This window comes from Bombus fervidus, chromosome 1 (assembly GCF_041682495.2).
Source record: "Bombus fervidus isolate BK054 chromosome 1, iyBomFerv1, whole genome shotgun sequence".
In the NCBI taxonomy this organism is placed as follows: Eukaryota; Metazoa; Arthropoda; class Insecta; order Hymenoptera; family Apidae; genus Bombus; species Bombus fervidus.
Genome location: NC_091517.1, coordinates 26,058,280 through 26,078,464, shown reverse-complemented (window position 1 = coordinate 26,078,464; position 20,185 = coordinate 26,058,280). Strand labels below are relative to the sequence as shown.

Sequence of the window (20,185 nt, the reverse complement as noted above, 5' to 3'; positions counted from 1 at the left end):
GAAAATCACCGTTCTAGTTGATCCACTCTTACGAGGGCTGATACCAATTAAAAGTTCGCTATAGTTTGATCCATCGATGACTGTATTCATCGGTGCGTACGTAAGTTTCACTCGTGAAAGACTTGGCGTATTTTTTCAGCGATCCAACGACACGGACGTTCACGCGGGCAGCGTCCCTTCGGAACCTTTACTCTCAGTCGTAGTTTCACTAGCAGAAAATATAACGACGATAACAAAATTCTGGCGTATACCACGAGTACATATAAACTTGACTTGCCGTATCAGCCGACGTGGTTCGTGCATTCGGTGATTCGCCTGACGTGTGCCATCGCAGCACAGCGCGGAGATTAGGCTTTGTGCGCGAATTAGTCGGCGAAAAGATAAGCAAGGAAGGGAAAATGGGCGAAGGGGAACGACCGGAGACGAAGGTTAAGCACTGCTATCGTAAATAAGCACGCTGCGCTGCTTCGCTCGTCGCTGCATTTTCCTCCTGTGATATTTGGGAAATGTCGTGTCTTGGTGCGGACGGCCAGTCACAGGGATCACCGCGATATGCTTGCTTGCCCCCTATGCAGAGTCGGGTGTGTCCAGACTCGAGATCTCGCAATTTTAAAATAAATCGTTGTTGCGATGAAATAATTTATCGTTTACCGTTACGGTATTTCTATCGCATTTGTGCTATTTACATATCAAATACCGCTCAATACGCAATGCGAAAATTTGGGATACGCCGCAACTGATCGCAAATTCGATCTACAATTAGTACGATTAGAGATACTTTCGAACGATTTAAATCGGGCTTTTAACAGCGTTGACGATGATATTATTGTTCATCGCGTTCTCGATAGCTTCGCGCAGCGCACAAAAAGCAGGTGTCTAGACACTATCGAGCCATAGCTAATAATATACGTCTTATTATGTACGTAGTCTTCTAAACTCGTACTTTTAGCTAATGTTCTTTCGCAAAGTGCACTATCCAGACTCTACACTCTAAAGCCTAATCTATGGTCTAGAGTTTAGAGTGTCGCTGTAAATTTTCATTCTTCACGCATGGCTCTGGCTTAAGAGGACTCGCCCTCATACTCGAGCTCACACACGTGTACTTACGTACTCTCTAGGCTTCATTCAGCTTTTCCGACGCACGTGTCTTATGAATCTTTATAGCCTACCACGTTCATTCCGAAAAATTCTCTCACACGGTGCTCTAGCGTTAGTTCCTTGAATTTTTTAAAGAATTATTTCTCTCCTCGAGAGAAAAAAATTATCTATCTCGATAAGCGCACATGTAGTCTAAGACATTTGCTATACGCATATCGTCGAAGGTAAAGTGGCATGTACATGCGAAAAGCGCAATACGTATCACAATACATTGTGAATTAATTCGACTTTTATCGCAAATCTTCTTGCGATTGATCGACTATCTTGTTACAAGTTTGCATCCGCTACGCCGAAAAAGTACGGCGCTAAAGAAAGAAGAAAATACCGTTTACCTCATCGATTTATTATGGACAAATGGGCATACAGAGAGCGGATTAGTCGGAAAACAATAACTTTTTTGCATCGATTATCGGTCGAATTCACGGCAATTGATTAACGTTTAAAGTAAACTCCCGTTTAAAAGGCAAATGTACGCGGTGCGGCCAGACTTTCGCGAGCACCGAAGAGCGGAATTTTTTTTCTTCGCGCTAGCGTTGTTCCTACGATCCGAAATGGATTTCACGGTAAAAGGGTTGGAAAGCATGATTCTAGCACAGAAGGAAGTTAGCAATGCAGAAAGCGTGTCCATACGGGATAAACGCAAATACAAGCAGTCCTCTTTTTTCCTCGCTATTCGGCATTCGTTTTTCCGATGCGACTCGTCCGCTACCTTTCAGCGATCGATTCCCTCGTTAATATGGAATCCAGACGAATGGTTTTCACATTTTTACAACTTTGAACTTTTTGACGATGCTCGATGTGTTTTACTGGAAAATCGCAAAAGGAAACGCGTAAACCGTGATATCTTACAGTTACCCTGGATAAGATCATTTTTACGGAGTGTACAAAATTACAGTATATATTATACGGTGTATATACATATTATGTTTACAAAATTTGATATTTTTGTGTGGATCGATATATTCGAACGTCAGTCAGACAATACTATCACGAATGTTCTGCACAGTATCGCATATTTTGAGGCTAGAAAATCTTTACAAAACGAGAGTTTTTCCCCTGTGTGGAAGGATTACAGAGCTCTGGTAGCGGGATCGAGAGTAGAACATGGCGGGGACCAGACGTACCGTTGTTAGGTGGGTAAACGTTTATTTACATCCGATTCGGCATATCGAAACGATGCTGGATTCGAGAGATCTGATTTTTAAATTGCGAAATGATGTTACGTTCATTCGGTGTAAAATACGATCAAAAACTTTCCTTCAAATATTCAAATAAGGAAAGAATATAATTTGAATATGAAGCATGATTTCTAAAGCATCTAGCAAATAAACTTCGACGAACTAATTCAAGGGTAAAAGAAACTGCAGACAAGGGACGTTACGCTGGACGAATTGTAGCCAGCTTTGTAAATAAAAATTCACGGTAGAAACGATCGAAGTAAATTTGGTGGGAATCGCTGCGTGATGCAAGCGCGAAAGGAGGCAGTGGCTTTTGCAAAATGCAGCAGACCAGAAAGGCCAAGGACAGCGAAGAAGGCCGGACAAGTTCAGGGATGTCGCGCGTCGAAAATAAGCAGATAAAATATTCAAGCTCCCAACTCGGAACCAGGCCAGGTTAATTCGAAAAATTCGTGAAAGATGTACGAGAGTGCACGATTTTTTCGTAGCACGCGACAGCCTGGCAATAGCTAATCTCGAGTTTCCCGATTGGAAAAATCGAGAAGGTTAATCTTGTCGAACCTTGACATTTCTTCGATCTTCCAGGTTTTTGGGTGTCGCGCATATTTGTTTCACCACCAGACCACATTAGTCTCACGATGGTTTCCGCCGTGTTACTCGTTCTCCAAGTTTCTCGAGAGTATTTTCAATTTTGGATACTTGCAACACCTTCGTTTCTTCTCCAGAACTGGAAGACCCTTCCGGACTCGTCGCAAGGTTTATTTTATTTTGTCACACATGTGCCTTCGTTGAATGATGGTTGACCTTGTTTCTCGCTGCTCTTTATTCGATGCTTTATCTTTACCTAGCTTCTTCTTCTCAAGAATCTCTGCAAATCTCGACGAGTTCTACGATACGGAGCTCGAAAACTCGACAACGTATTCCGTCGATAAAGTAGCCGGAAAATCAAAAACTTTCCTTCTCGTGGGAAGAACTAGATCTTTTACGAGCGAGAAACCTTCTATCTCTTGGAAGTGGCTTTGAAAGATCTTCGTAAAATTTGTAAACAGAGGAAATAGAACCGTGTCAGCCGGCTCGAACGATCTGGCCGTTCAATCAGCGTCGTTCTTACGTCGCTATTTTATACCGGCTCCGCAAATATCGAATCGCCCACCCCTCGTTTCTATTCATCCGACTCAGCACCCTTGCTACCACCGTCTCTCCCTTTCTTTCAACCAGGTTCTCTGTCGGCGTCGACATCGTCGAACGAACGGGCGGCTAATCGTGGCACGCGCTCCATAGTGCGGTCGGTGAATTAAAAAGAGGTCGCGGTAGCCGGGGGCGCGAGATGTTGGCGTTACGTCACTGACCTTGCCGATTCTCCGGCCACGCCGCGCCGTGGCACATTGTTCTCGCGGTGTTTCCTCGTCGTGCTGCTTTTGTGCCGCGGGTTCGCACCGCTTTTTAAAACCAACCGTATTTCCCCGCGTAACAGCTGTTCCAACGCATTCGCTCGTCGAGCATATTGCCGCAAGATGCGAGAAACGAGAGGGACGCGGAAAAACGTTTTGACTGCTCTCTGCAGCAATGATATTTTACGAGCAAATTTTTGAAAATAATTACACCAGATTCTTCTTGGTTTCCACATATCGAAAATTGCGTGATCATCTATTACTCCAACAATGACAGTGGTTACGCGGAAAACGAACTTGTGCTTGCACGCTAGTATAGCTTGTTATACGAACGTATAATGTAAATTTCGCAAATTAGACAGTTTGCAAACGCTCGAATTATATTTCAACTTCTTTTACGTTCGACTACCGTCGCGTCGAATTGGTCATCGTGTCGGTTTTCTCCTTTTTGTTCGCAGAACGTGACACGACGCGGTAACAACGCTAGCAATAGGAGCTTTAGTACTATTTCGACGATGTTGTATTCGTACAGAGAGAAAGAGAAACGACAAAAAATCAGGAGCGTTTCGTTCCTGTCATTCGCATTATACTTTCCTCTATTGGATTTTCCTTTTACCTGTTCTTAATTGTCCAATTACGCTGATACTCGAGGCATTAACTCCTCTTATTTACTCGCTGAAACGCTTTTCCTCGTGAAAGCGGCAATTCGATCCAAGAGTACTCGTTTTTAGAAACGTCGTTGTTTGTAAATGAAAATATTCCTTATGTTTTATTTCTCCTTCGAGCTGAACGTTTCGATATTAGGAAACTTTAAAGCATAGTCAGAAAATTAGATTTGGATAACGAACTACGGAGAAATAGATTTAAAATCGTCTTTGTTCGCACGATAAAAATTTTATTTTTCACGATTACCGCAAATAATCGGCGATATAAAAAAAAAAAAAAAAAGAACGGATATTTCAAATTCATTTCGAAAGTTTTCTAAAAAGAGAGAAAAACAAACGGCGAAATGTAACGAATTCTACTTTTTCCACTTTCCATTTCCATCTTCAGCTTTTATTTTTTTTAATTTTAGTTTTTCCGTGCTTGCCCTTTCTCTCGTTTCATATTGCGCGAATAATTGCACACCTTTCAGAACTTTCACACAATTCGTCGCCGTCTAATTTGCGACTTGGTTCGTCCGTAGTCGCGTTTAGTTTAACCGTTTTTAAACCCGCGTTTAACGGAACGATGCACTTTTCGATCTTATTTTGTCTGTTTTTAAATACATTACGCGATTTTCTTGTGGATAAAGCTGCGTGTTTCAGCATGATTCTATAGTTACACGCGTTTCGTATGCACTTTGTACGTTCGCGCGTTGTTCTACAAATGAACGTGTCTGGAATTTGCATATCGTATTCCGCTGAAGTATCGCAAAACGTTTTATCTCGACGAAATAGTTGTAATGGCATATTTGCGACGGGACTTTCCCTCTACCGGTTATACGGTTCCAAACCGATTGGATTTTTTCTTCTAATTTATTATCGCGTGCTTTACCGCTCTATCTACAATTTTATTTTTATACGCAAAGAATATAGAGAATGGTTTGCTACCGTTTTGCGTTTTATACAAATGTTACGAAAAAGTTCGTAACAATAGACTTTAGTACCACTTACCGTTGCCCGTGAAATTTAATTCGTTGAACGTACTACTTAAGAGGTTCGTTTAACGATATGTCACGCAAGAATGTATCGGTGAGAGGAAAAAAGGTCACCGTGTAGAAAGGTTGCGTGGATATAAGTTTGTTATATACGAACAAGCGGCGAGCTATGTACCGCGTCGAGGATTCACCGGTGGGAGTTTCTTTTGTGCTCGAGGAGAAAGAAACGAGGAGAAAGAAACGAGGAGAAAGAAACGAGGAGAAAGGGCGGGAGAAGGAGAAGAAAAAACGAGCTTTAAATTGCGTCGCGAGAATGTAACGCGAACTCGTGAAAAGCTAATAAAGCCTTGGAGGCGCGGAACTGCGTATGAAATTTTCTACCGTCTGTTTATGTTGTTGCGAGATTACATATTTCGCGGTGAGAAAAGGCGGAGGATTAATTTACGATTCTTTCTTTTAAATTAACCCACCAATTGCCAAGCCTCGTCGTCGCGGAGAAAGGAAGAAATACGATCGCCGATTCGTCTAACAAACAGCCTCGGTTCAAAGTAATTTTCTCGATATTTAGCGACTTCGTCTACAGGAAACTGATTGGGATATCCTTTCTTTTCAAATGCTCGAATCCCTTAGGTCGAACGTACCGACTTTGAAAGAATTTCGAGGCTGTTTCGTACGAAAAACGAACCGAAAATCCATTTTCGCGAGGAACAGATGTTCCCTCGGTGCGCTTGATTTTGATATATAGAAATTCGAGACTACTAATTGCGAATATATGTGTTCGATTTTTATTTTCGTTGGTGGATATGTCGCGATACTAGTTGAATTTATAGTTGAGATTATAATCTTTGTAATTTTGTAATTTTAAGGCTTTGTAATGTTCGTTTAAAATTATTTGCTAAAACAAAATTAATTCGAGTCATTTTCGATTATCACTTGTCACTGTTCGAGAACGGTCTACTATTCCTATTTTAATCGATACAGAGACAAACCGTAGCAGAAAATGTTTGCACTTTTCCAAGACACCGAGGGTACTTCAATGAAACAAAGATGTTCATCTCAAAAGGGCGTAGGCAGAATTAGGCGTGTGGCATCTAACAGTTTAGTTTTGCACGTAGAATTTGTGCAAATGACACGGCAGAGTTCCTATTCACCGAGAAGATTGTCTATAACGTATATAATGAGAAAACTTGGCGACAAGCCGCGAAATTCATAAACGAATACGCGATTCAGGCGTAGTTTGGTGCGAAAATGTAACGAAAGACAATCCGGGGTCGTGTGATAATCGACGCGAGTGAATCGTCGTGTGCCGTGAGCTTCGTTCGATGTGTCAGACGTATCGCCATCATGTTCACGTGCCTGTGGAACTTCTTCGACTGGTAAGATGCTCTTTTCCATTGAATATTAGTCGTAGTTAAGCCATTTCAACTTTGTAATTAACGGCCTTTCTGCATTTTTATATTTACTTTTACGAATGGCGACGAAAAATAGTCCTTCTATCCCATTATTATTACATATTACGATCCATCCCTGATCGAATAAAGCCAGATTTCCGAGTTAGGCGAAGAGAAGAGACGCGTTTTTGTCCCTCGTCAAGATCCTACTATGTTTGTCAACGAAATATTGACCCGAAATCGAACGATCCTCTCCTCTATCGGCAGGAGCCTGCAATTTCAATTCCGTTGTAACCCAGGATCGTTTGCCGACGAGAGTCGGTCAAATATTTGCAACCAGTTACACCGGGCTGTGAAACGGAAACGGCGACGATTCGCCAAATGCGCGATTCGCGTCTGTATAAATACCTTTCCTCTCTTTACGAATTCTTGGTTTCTTCCTTCCCGAGCTACAGCGTTCCAAACTATAATTTTAAGCTATAATTTTAAGTAGCGAACAGGCTACAATCTACGATGGAGGCAGTACGCGTGGCCCGGTGAGTCACGATGTGTACAATGCCGCGAAATTGTATAGAACGCCGCGACTAATTCACGCAACAGTTAATAATAGAATCACTGGAGCGGATGCCGTACAATCTCGGCCCCGAACTTTGCTAATTTCATTCGAAATGTCTGTTTCGAATCAGGTCTACGGATTTATAACTAGTTTAAAAGCTATTCCGAATGATGTTTTCCAAATGCTAAACGATTTGCCAAATTATACGTATCTGTCATTGCCGTGTAAGGTCGATGGGGCTAAGGCGAACGAACTCCTCGAATCGATTAGCCGATTGAACGTTTTCTAAAATATTAAATATATTTCTAGCATTGAAATTGCACGAAAGTTCCCGAGTTGCTGGAAGATAAGCAAAGATGATGCGAAATATCAGTAGCAAACCGAGGTGTAGCTTTAGACTTTAAATCGAGTCGAGTAACTTTATTTTGAGAATTCCTCGAGACACTGCGATTAGATCGTTCGAAAGGAGAAGCGATCGAGGAAGAAATTTACTTTTCGCGAAGTAAATATATCGGCGTTTAATAAGTTATTTTAATAAGTTATTTCCCCTTTTTTAATCACGCAATAAATTTCATTCGATTTTATAACGTTCAAAACCGTAAATTCTGATTCGAATTTTTTTTTTTAAAGTGACCAACTCGTTACAGAGGTCGCGTATGCGTTTAACGCGTGTAACATTACATAAAAAATATTGGAAATAAAAATTTACGACATTTAAAATTTTATGCTCCGTGTCGCCTGTATCAATTTACTCTGCCGAGATGTACAAAAAAGTTGTGCCACGATATTTCGTAGCTTCAATTTTTTAGTGTTACGATATTGAGTTTGGACGATGGTCAACGATACCAGCTAGCCGATAATCAACTTGGTATTATTTTTAAAGACTCGTAAAATGCGTGCGAATCGAATAGTAAAACTGACACGCGAATCTCGCGTAATTTTTACAACTAACCAAACGATCGATCAGCTTTCACAGCGACAATAACTATAATGAAGAGAGTTTTATACTTTCTAGGTTTCATTTGCATTTTCCCTTCGATCTGTTTCATCGCTGGCATCGTTGTTCGCAATCGCGTCGAAAATCGTCGTGGTCTCTGAGAGGAACGCGGGCTGGGTCGATACGTTCGTCGCTTCGATATTTCTTTCGGTTGATCGGCAGGAGGATACCTTTCGAATCGACCTTCCTCTTTACAGAGACAATCGATAATGGCAGGCGATACGAAGACTGCACTCATGCCTCTCTTTCATTCCCGTTCTCTCGCCGCTGCTCCGCGTTGGTATTGGTATTCGTTGTTTCGAAGAAGAAAAGTTCGACGTGACAAAGAGGGATCGTGCGTACGGCCAGGGGAGCACATTTTTCCGAATAAATTTCTAACACGCGCAGCATTTCATCTGGAAGCTTCGCGAAACATTTCAATCTACATTCCGTTGGTCATTTACGGGGGAATTTAATATTTTCTGCGTTTGCTCGAATCATGCATCGAAAAGTCAAGAACGAAAGAGGCACTCGATTTGCCAGCGTTTCTCGTAACTCGTGCTTTCTGTTGAAAATCGTGTTCAAATTTGAACGCCGAGCGACACACGTTCAAAGGTGGATGTCGAAGCGTTTTCTGCTTCGATCTTATCGCGTATGCCGATGATTTCCCAAACATTGTAAAGCTAATTATAAATAAGTAACGCATGCTATATAGGTCTTCAAAGTTTTCGTACATTTTTCTACGTATTCGTACGTAACTGATCCTAAATATGGAACAGAATCGTTGATTCGGAGGAGCGGAGGAAATCCAGCGGTGATCGGGAGTTAAAGTGACGGCATTTAGCAGAGAGAATTCCAGTGGAGGTCGAAAATACTCTGCCCGGGAATTGCGCGAGGATTCAACCACCGACGATCGCGTTTCGTCGAGCGGCCGGAATTAAAATAGGACTGCAGCTCGCAGATAAGAATTCCGCTGCTGGTTCCCTATTAATCTCGAGGATCTCCAGAACAATTCGGTATAATTGGCTTTCGTAAACTATATAGTCGGAAATTTAAGTTCTTCTTTCGAAACTCGCCCCTAATACGAACAATGAGCAACGAAAATGGAGCATCGACCAACGAACCTATGTCGCAGAATAGATTTCGCTTGGAATCGCTGCCTTTCTTATTCGCCGGTAGAGGGTTTTAGGTTCAAGTTCCTTTCTCGCGAGCCTTTACTTCGTGGCGGAATTCTAATTTATCGGTCTGAAAGTTGAATTCCGAGGATTAAAGCGACGAACAATATGTTAAATTTCTAATCCGATACCGTGATTCCTGCCAACGAGGATTCGGAACATTCGCTTAAGCGCCACGAAACACGTTTAAAATATATACATACGAATATACACGCGTTATTGTCTGCAATTTAGCTATTCTGGTAAAATACTTCCGCGCGATTAACCTGACTATTCGGCGTCAGTCCGGAAATTACTAGAAATACCTGCTCGTGATATAGTTTCCTATTAAAAACAATATTATTTGAAGTAGATTTGAAATACCTCGAATTTACCAAGTATCCCAAAAACAAGTCTATCAAATTATTTCACTCGGTCATCGTCTTTTTCGGGAATAGTTTAAATCGGTTACGTAATTCGATTTAATTAACACGAATCTCGTCCTCTGGGACAGAATACGTTGCGTCGCGTCGGTCGATACCTATTCAATCTCGACATTGAATTGCTGGATTCCATTTTGCATGGAATAACAGACGACAACTGGATCTTTCTGCGCAAAGATCGAAAATCTACAAGAATTCGGAACGATCGTACTCCGTGCCGGGAGAGCAGCGTCGACGTGGCAAGCAGTGGTAAGTCGCAGCAATAGTTGAGTCTCGCAGAAATTCGTTCGATTTGCGGTTCGACGAATCATCGGCCGGACCGTAGAACCGATGCTGCTACTTGCTGTTGTTTCGTTCCAAACTCCTGATTCATCTGACTCGCATCTCTATTTACGTATATATCATATGCACATACGACGAATAAAATAAGATTTCGACAAATAGTATAGCAGTAGTATATTAACTGCGAATAAGATGATAAATTTCATTTTTGATTCTAATCGAGTTATTCGTGAATTATTCGAATTAACGCGTTTAGAGGCAGGAGGTGTAGTTAGTATAGCTTCAACGTGTAACGTGACATCAGCGATATGACAAACGAGATAGCGTAGAGACGACGCTATAAACTTAAGAGGTTATCTTGTATACCGTTCACCGGTGTTCTGTACCTAGTGTCACCCAGGAACGACATTATTATCAGATGACGCAGAAAGAAATTCCACCGGAGGGCAATTCTAAGAAACGTATATATGTACCGACTTCGAAGCTCGCGTTATCTTCCGAGAACATTGTCCAAAGATTCATCTTTTCAATGGAAGATCGATTATCCGATATCTTTGAAAGCCTACTAAGAGTCACGTTAATATAATTTGATATCTTTGCCGCGTTGTTACGAATCGTGTTTGCCGCGAGCTTTTATCGATTATTAGTACCGATAAGAATAGAGCAGTCGCGTTTTCAGAGCGGTCTACGTATTTTCCTATGTTTCACATATTCGTATCGTTAATCGTGGATCTACGAAAGGATACGAGTTTACGTCATTCATATAATTATGCAATTATACTTTGAAGCGAAGTCAATAAGAACACGTTAGACAGTTTTCAGTTGGAAGTTCAATTATCCAACGAAGAGCAGATTTAATTGCGGTTATCGGCAGTATTGGAAATCGGTTAGCGCCGCCGGAAGACACTTCTATTAAATAAGATCTCATGGATTCTGTTAAGTAGGATCATCCTATTAAAGCATTCGTTTCACAGCGTTGCCATTGAAACGTAACGGTAGAATAGGAGAAGTTTGGTTCGTTTCTTGCTTCTGACGCGTCAATTTTGAACCGAGTTCCACCGTTTTAAATCGTCCTTTAGAGTCAACCAGTTCGACAGATTTCGAATAGCACGGCAACGTTGAAATATTTTTCTTACTTTAAAATCTAGCAGAAAATTTCATCGACAGATAGATCTAGCAACCAGAGAAGCGACATTGACCCGACCACCGTTTGAAAGTGCATTCCGCTTGCTTCTTCTCTTCTCCTTTGTCTTTTTCGTTACGTTTAACAGTTTCAAAACTAGAATAACAATAACAATTTCTTGGCTTTTATTCGACGCGTAACAGCCAGTGACAAAGAGAGACCACGATTTTCTGTACAAAAGATCGTAAAAGGTCTAACGAAAAAAGAGCGATATTAGTTTCGTTTGTCTGGCGCGAGAGCCAGGAGCTAGTGACAAATTGCGCGTTCGCTTTGGTTGGTGTTCGCTTTCGTAGCGAACGAGGCGTGGAAAAAGGTAGGGAAACAATCGGTCGGTGGGCTCGGTAGCGCGTCGATCTATACGATGAATTTTCCATTCCACCGCAATACTATATCCGCGCGATTCCCTCGTCGCCGCGTAGCGCCGCGCGCTTCGTGACGTCTATCGGTTGCATTAGCATCCCTCTGAAATTTACATATCGCGTCGATGCTGCCTACCTCCCCGATCAGGGGAACGCAATCCATTTTCGTGTAAACATCGATTCGAACGCAACCTCTTCACAGTGAGCGTGTTCATTCGCGCATCATTGCGTGCTTGTATTTACGTAATTCTTTGTTTAATTCTCGTTTCCTGCGATTCTTGGGGAAAAGGAAAGAAAGAAAAGAAACCTCGTGCGAGTAAAACCGACAGTCGATGAAATCGTTCAACACTCTTGAACAGGAGATCGACCGAACAATCTTGAGTTCATTGTAATTGATTAAATCGATCGGAAGGTATCGTTGAAAAATGCTTGAACACCGAATTCTATTTCAAAGCGGCGCAACATCTACGACCATATGGCGATGAATTAACAGAACAAAAAACACATATAAGCGTCTGATGTGGTTACAAGGCAAATATCAGGTTAAATTATATAGGAAGCGTATGCAAGCGAGATGGAAACTCGAGAAAATTGACATACTCCGACGCGCAAGATGCCGTAATTAAGCGGAGGCTACGCGGTACGTGGCTGAGGGAACGATGGGGTGTCGTCGAGGGTTCGCGTATCGCGTTTGGCAAGATAACAAGCTCCTTAGCTGCACGCGCGTTCCACGACCGCGCTGTTCCACGAGCAAATTCAATTCGCTCTGGTGAAAACTCGCTTTCGAAAAAAAATATTTCTCCTCCGATGGCGTTACGTAACGTTGGCTGGGTTATTTAATTTTCGTGGTGGTGGCTCGTAAGCTCCGTAAGTGGCCGCTGTAGCAATCTTGCGCGGTTTCGTGGCGAACTATGTAAAGCTCGACAACTCCTGTTATATGCAGATTTTTAATCCTTTCGCTGTTAAGGCCAATTAAATAGTCATCCGTCGTTAAATCTTGGCGTTCGTTGAATCTTGAGAGCGAATGTCGGTTCTTGTAGCCTTTGTGCCGTAATAATCTCGTAAATAATCTTTACAAGAGTGTCGCGATAGTCTGGCGAGACATACAAAATTGTACGTGTAATATTTTTAGGATTCTTATCCTAATATTATTCCAGCCTACACATCGTAATATACAATGAAACGTCAGAAATAAAATTTAGCAATTAATAGTTTCGTTATGCTGGCTATAATTTGGTTGGACGGAGGAAGAAAAGCGAAAAGAACTTGTTACTCGGGATATCTTTAGCTCTTTATATATCGGAGAGAGGCTGGAAAAACGAGTTGAAAGCGGATTCACGGAAAGCGTCGTCCCGACGGCGCTCGCGAAAGAATTCGACCACGCGTTGACCAATGAAAATTTTATTCGATGAGAAACTCTCCGCAAAAAGCAGCGTAATTTTGAATCTCGCGGGACGAAGCTGCAACGAAACTGAGACGTGCATAATGCAGGGGCGAGCGTGCAGCTGCGAATTGCGCACGATCGCCCGGAAGCGTAAACTCTCGTCTCCACGGGTTGAAACGGTTCCGCGAGCTCTGAATTATTGCGTTAACGTTGTCGAGACGGAACCACCAAGATTTTCCATCGCGGATGAATGGCGGTGAAGCGAAGCGCGAACAAAGCGGCTCGTTCGCTCTACACATTCGCCGGTTACGCGGAAACTCCGTTGTTGAATTTCTGCTTTACGGGCCCCTGCAATTGGCTCTTGCCGTTTAACTTGGTTGGAAAACTTGGAAGACGGAGAGCGTGGACCGAGAATAATTTTGGAAATCTGTCGCGACATCTCGAGCGGCGGTGGGTTGCTCCAGATTCCCGTTTGACAACTCTTTGTCCCTTTCCTGTCACCGATGGCTGAAATTCAGAATCCTCCGTTTCATCTTATTTTACACAGTGTGGCGTGAACCGTACCTTATTAACGTTATAACATCCAGACACCGTTATCGCAACTCAGCGCGAGCTTTTGCAATGTCGCGTCGCGGTGTCGCCGTAACATTCGTCCACGAACGAATCTGCCAAAAGAGATAATACGGAGTATCGAACGTTCTCATGCATATTCGCATTCGTACGCAGAATTATCCTAATAGAATTATCCTTTGGTCAGAGGAAATCCATCGAGAATTTGGTCGTTTAAAAATAATCGAACGGGCGGCGTTTTACGAACGAAAGCGACTTAATCAAAGCGTAATTGGAACTTAGAACAGCGGGTACGGACATCTCGGTTTGAAAAAATCGATCGGCTTTTCACACCAAAGCCGAGGCTCGTAAACACCGTCGATCGATCGGAAACCGCCAGGTGTAAATCCAGAAACCTCGAGCCGACGGCCCAGCTGGAAAATTGCCCAAACACGCTTCGAAATTTTGAACGAGCGAACTTTTCCGACGAGAGAAAGAGGAATTCGACGGGGAAGAAGCGACAGCCGCTCGCACTGAATATTTTATTTTCCACCGAAGGAATTTCCAGCAGGCGGAGGAGATATCGTTCGCTGGCAACTCGCGACTTCTCTAATCTCTTCTTCCCTTACTTCTATTTACTTTACTCCGGTTTACCCCTTTTCCGATTCTTAAAACACTATTCCTTATCTACTTCCTTGACTCCATTTTACCATTCCGGTTCCTTCAACCCTCCTGCTCGTTCTCTTCCACTTCGGTTTCCTCTTTTTCCAGTTCCATCACCTCATCTTATCTCTTTACTTATGTATATTCTTTCGTTCTACTCCTTTTCCTAATTCTTCCGCCTCGTTCTTTTCGGTTGATTCCGTTAAGCTCCTTTCTTTTCTCGTCTTTTCTTGAATCGAGGTTCCAGAGGTTGGTTAGGTGTATGAGAATTCCCGGAGCCAGCACGAACATGGGCGGACTTTTCAATCCTGATAGACTTATCGCTGAAACGTATACCGTGTCCCTGGCTCATCTATAATCTATGTAACCGCTATTCTACAGAAATACAAACGAAAGTAGGAACAGAAATGAAAAATACGATGGACGAAAGGAGAAACGGTCGACGTTGCACAGAGGATGTTCCTTTCCGTCGATCTTAGGAAACGATTTTCAAACTACGTTTGACTTAGTTGGATCGTGGTGAAAGGTTTTCTGTTCTCGTAAGATAACTTTTCTTTGAATCAAATTGTCCTTTTGAAACGTAGACGTTCTTTCCTTTTTCTTTTTTTTTCTTTTTTTTTTTTTTAAATCGATGATAAAACGAAATTTTACGTTTATCTATCGTTTACGTTACGAACGACGATTTCACAGGGTCAGCTCTTCTTTTTAGTACCAAGCCACGGTTTTGAGAGAAACGACTTTGAAAATTAATCGACCACGTATATGTTTTTTACGATACTTGTAATGATACTCGCGTAATGATGTTTCGTGCATGAATGTTTAAAAACGTACATTGCGAACGACAGAGGAGTAACAAAGCACCAGTGATGAACGTAGATCGTAGAATGAACATTGTTCGTTAATACTAGACCGCGGAGTAAAAAATACTGGGGGGTCGTCAACGCCAATAACGTTTTATATAAAAAAATGAAAAAGACACCTACGAGCAAAATCGCAAAATATTTTTCTTCCAATTTTAACTCTGGAATATCCACCTTTACCGCTCAATTTCGTCCAAGTACCGGGCCATTGTCTCTTGGCAATTCCATCTTTCTGCTACCGAAACGTTTTCTTCCATTTATTTGGAACGATCAACTTCACCGACAAGATCCTATGTTTGCGGAGAGTATCGGAGGTCGTGAGTACACACAGCGTTTGGTCAAACGCAAGAAAAGCAAAGAACGAAAGGGAAGAAATCCGTGGGGCTTGTACGCTACGAAATTGAATAAATCTCGCGACGCGACGCTATGCACCGCGATCTCGTCGATGAACGTCTGTCAACATTAAAAAAGGGAAGCTTCTCCGTGGAAAAACGGGAGGAGAGAACCCGAGGGATAGGAGCTCGGGGTACAATTGAAAAGAACCTTCGACGTCCTCGTCGCCGATATGTACGTGTCTCGATTAGAGTCGCGATTTTCTGGTTGTATCGGGGTATGCGCGAAAAGCACGAGGAGAATCGAATTGATAGGACGTTGATCGATGCTGTTGGCGTTGCCATCTCGTCTCCCTCGGTGCCGTACTTGGAGTTTACTACAGTCTACAGCGTGGAGGCTCGAGGAGGCAGTTCGATGCGAAAAATTACGAGGAATCTTTGTTTCGAATCGCTCTGTAGTTCTATTCGGATCGAACCACACAAAGAAGAGAGCTAGATATGTCATCGTACACGACGTACACGATGAATCTACTTTCCCGCAAATGTACCTTTATGCGCCTGATTTTCATTCTTCCATTTCTTATAGAAATATGATTTTATCGTATCTCACAGAGATATGCTTTTACAGGAAAATTGCTCTCTTCGTGGTTGCATAACCGATTCTAAAATATTCCTCGTATACATTCTGCAACAATATTGCTTGTATGATTTTCGCGTAGACGTTACTTAGACTTTCGCGTTCGATATATGGATATTTTATCGAAATTCAATCACGTTTGTTTCTTTTTTAATTTCGCGGAACGTTGAATTTATTCATCGACATAATCGCGTCTCCTTTAACCATCGACAAGCTAGTAGTACTTTATAGCAAAATAATTCCTCTGTATACCGTTCGCTTTATTCGTCTCTGTTTCATCATTCGTAAATAGCAGCTATTTAGTAAACGAAAAAGATTAAAAAAAGAAACGATACAAGAGAGACACAGGTGAAAAAGTTGAAAGAGCTTGCTTTTGACCTATTCGGAGCGTCGCGTCGTATCTCCGCTCGAATCTTCTCGCGAAGAGATGCAGGATAGATTACGGAATAGAGAAATGAGTAAAGCAACGAACAGAAGAGAACAAATCGATGCACCTAACTGAATCTAGGAGATACGGTAACTTTCTCAGAGATAAAGCATGGTAGTACGGTTGTTTCGCACCGATAAACGGCTCTTGGTTCCAATCGTACTCGCGCGATCTAGTGTTTAGTTTCTTAATCGTGTAATTTAAAATACACACACCAGGTCGTTTATCTGTACACGATAATCGGATCGTAGCAATTGTTGGAAATCGGAAATCGGATGAAAATTTTTTCTTTACGGCTAAAGCTTCTGTAAACTTAAATAAAACGTATGTTCCCGTGTATTTTAGCGACCAGTTGCAAAACGTTGATCGATCAAATGTTGATCGAGCTTTGCCAAGCGTGCTGCGAAGAATTGTATTGTGTAGAGCTGCGCTAGGGCAACCATATTAAATAACAGAGATCCAATGGAATTCGTGTGCAAGAATAAAGATTAGGTTTCCGACTAGCATGACCCAAAGGAGAGTCGGTGTTGTTTCCAAATAGAACCGAGTTCCATCAGCATTGATTCCGAAACGGCACGCTGAACAAATTGCTTTGATTTTTCTAAAGAGACAGAGACACGCAGAGAAAGAGAGAGAGAGAGAGACTCGCGCTTTTAGGAAATAAGACCTGACTTATCCGGTTGCAAAGGAAGATGGTTGCAGACGAAAGAGATTCGAACGAAAGGTAGAGAGAGAGAGAGCAAATCTATTTTGCTTTGATATCGTATTTTTTGGATTTGATGGAAAAAAAATACGTTTGAACATTTGAAAAACATGGACAGGAATTTGCAATTTGTTGTTCATGGATGTTTACACGATGGAGCGATACTCGTCGATACTTTGCACGCGACGTTGTTGCATTTGCTTTCGTAAATTCGCGAAAATCGATAACGGAATGCGTACAGAATGATATTACTCGGTTTCTATGATATTATCAATGAAAACGACGATGCTCGAATTGAAATAAAAAATTCCATCGAAGCTAAGCTTCCGACCCGTGAAAAATTAGAGGAGATAGCATCGGACGATCGAAAGAAAAGATAAAGATCGTCGAGGAACAATTATTCTCAACTGTGAACTTTTATATTTAATTCGATATATCGTACAATGTGGATTAAGTAGGTGTTTGTTTCAACGGAGGGCCTTTATTACGGCAATTCATCAACAAAATGTACATTATGTTCTGTAACATATTTAATGAAATATTCAAGCGATGCGAATATCGCAGCACGTAATTTGTTACGAGTTCCCTCGTTTCATTTTGATGTCTGAACTGCGTATTTCCTGGTTTGTTGTACACTTACGAAGAATTAATTACCGCGAGCTGTAAATCGTGAATCTCTGATACATCTTTAGGTGCATACGTGCAAATACCAAGTTGGGACCGTTTATCAATTTTGCGTACGATTCTACGGCCAAGTAAATTTACCGTAAACTCGTAGAAAATAAAGAAAACATTTCAAATATTTTCACGCATAATTGCAATTATACGAAACGAGCGTGAAACTATGTCGCTAAAACGCAAGCATGTCACTAAACAGGTTTTTGTCATTTCGATTTTAGAGAGGATAACGACGTTACGTCGAGGTCAGACCAGGCGTTTAATTTGAATTTACGAGAAACGAATTGACCAATAGCGAACGCGCAGTCGTCGAACAAACTTACAGGATTCCGGAGCACATTTATGCATTCGACCCGTTTGGGTACAAATGACCATCGCATTAAGTGTTAACGAACTGCAGCAAATTTTCATCGTAATTTTAACGAATCGAATAGCGAAGCAGCACGACTAAATCGGCTCTACTTATTAGAGGAAACGGTGAACCAAAGCAACGATTATTATGATCATCGGTAATTCGATCGTAGCTCGATGAATCGAATATTTTCGAGCAACCAAATGGAACGAAAGTTTGAAAATTCGAAGCAAGACCGAGGGATCATCCTCGAATATCTGGATTCTCTTCGCGTTAATCAACGATTTCAAGCCACGACTGAAAACGTACTAACCCCGATAGATGTTCAACTTCGCTCGGATTAACGCGCAAAGTTTGCGAAGAAGGATTTGTTCTCGGTTTCCTACTGCTCTGTATTCCGTTCGCTACGCAGACCGGTTTCGACAAAATATCCGATAACTCGCTTTCCAATTCGATTTGAATTATAACGGCGTTTCTCCATTAACGCTTCAAAGATCGTCCGAGTTTGTTGTTTTGTCAGCCAGTCGAATTGATTTAATTTGCTTCTCCATTATCCCGTTATTAAACTTTCGTTCTGCTTGTTCAACGGATTACATTGATTCGTAGAGATTGAAATTATATTTTATCCAGAGCTTAGAAGAGATCGATATCGTCGAACGTCACGATGATTCGATGCTCTGTTAATCGTATAGGATAAGAAAATAGGATGAAGAATTATTTTGCTATATTCGCGCGTATCTGCCGTACAGTGGTTGATAAGACAACCGCGAGAAAGGTTAAACGACATGGAGCGGCCCAGTCTACGCTTATACATACCGTGGCTCGTAAGAAACCGTCATATTTCACGTGTCACGTATAACGCAGCACCAGCCGGCGTTTCTATATCTAGTAACGAAGACAAAGCAACGAGCATTCCCTAAGCTCTGAAACTTAGCGTTGACAGTAGCAATATGCACCGATGTATCGCGTCAACTTTGTCTTGATAATCCTATCAGGGCAAACACAATTATTCAATCTTCAATTACAAATTTACCTTTACCTATCGATACGGATGGACACGAAAATAGATACGAGAAACAAGATCGATGTTCTCTTAGGTACTTCGGACAAAATTCAAGGATGAAAAGTCTCGCGAGATCTCGATATAAACAAGAAATTTCGAATCCTTGTCGAATTTGTAACGGCAAATTTCTGTTCAAGAAACACGCGGTACAATTGCCGTTTGTAGGCTACCGCACCGGAACCGAGTTCACCCTACGATTCTGTCACGTATCGACGAGAATAAGGTAATATCTCCGTCAGCCGGACATCCAATACCTCGTCCTTATCGTCGTTCGTTTCCTCATACGGTTTCATTTCGAATTATCCGATATCCTGTCTCGCCACTTATTTCGCCAATTACACGGTTCGAGTATGTTTCGGTCTGGAAAGACGAGACGAAGAGAATGCAAAGACGGGAGAAGAAAAAGAACCGCGAGTCGAACGACGGACGGAGAGGCGGTAAAGGAAGGTGAACAAAGTCGGCTTTATCGACTAGTCCGGCATATCGAAGCCGGAGAGAGGCCACACCCTGTGAATCGTGGTTCTTTATGCCCGACTGTTCGTAATTCTTGCGGCGTGGCGGCAATTCGACGGCTTCGCCAGGAAAACGCGCGTGGAAACCGATACCGAGAAAATTATGAAAGTTCCACGGCTGCGAGAATCGTGCGCGACTAGAGGTTAGAGGGTTGAAATATCACGGAGTGTTCAGGGAGTTATGTTTGCAAGGATCTCGAGCTATGATTACTTTATCTTCGCGAGGTGAAATAAAAATTGAAACCGCCGCTGCCTTTCCGTTTCTTGCAGCGTTATTTGCTTTTCGAGCGATATTTTTACGTAGGCGGTACGTGC

The 20,185-nt window shown here is 42.1% G+C and overlaps 1 protein-coding gene across 8 annotated transcripts in view; it reads left to right on the top strand.

The window, feature by feature from the left end:
• The window catches only part of LOC139991296 (uncharacterized), a 182,566-nt gene that overhangs the window by 77,150 nt on the left and 85,231 nt on the right, over positions 1 to 20,185 (top strand). The window contains exon 2 of one of the 8 annotated variants that reach the window (XM_072011284.1): positions 6,482 to 6,742. The exons of 6 other annotated variants lie outside the window; for them this stretch is intronic. In XM_072011284.1, coding sequence (XP_071867385.1) covers positions 6,711 to 6,742 — 32 coding nt within the window. In that variant the 5' untranslated portion in view covers positions 6,482 to 6,710. Of the gene's footprint in view, positions 1 to 6,479; positions 6,743 to 20,185 lie in introns of those variants that run through there. One more of the 8 variants, XM_072011293.1, reaches the window with a different exon arrangement.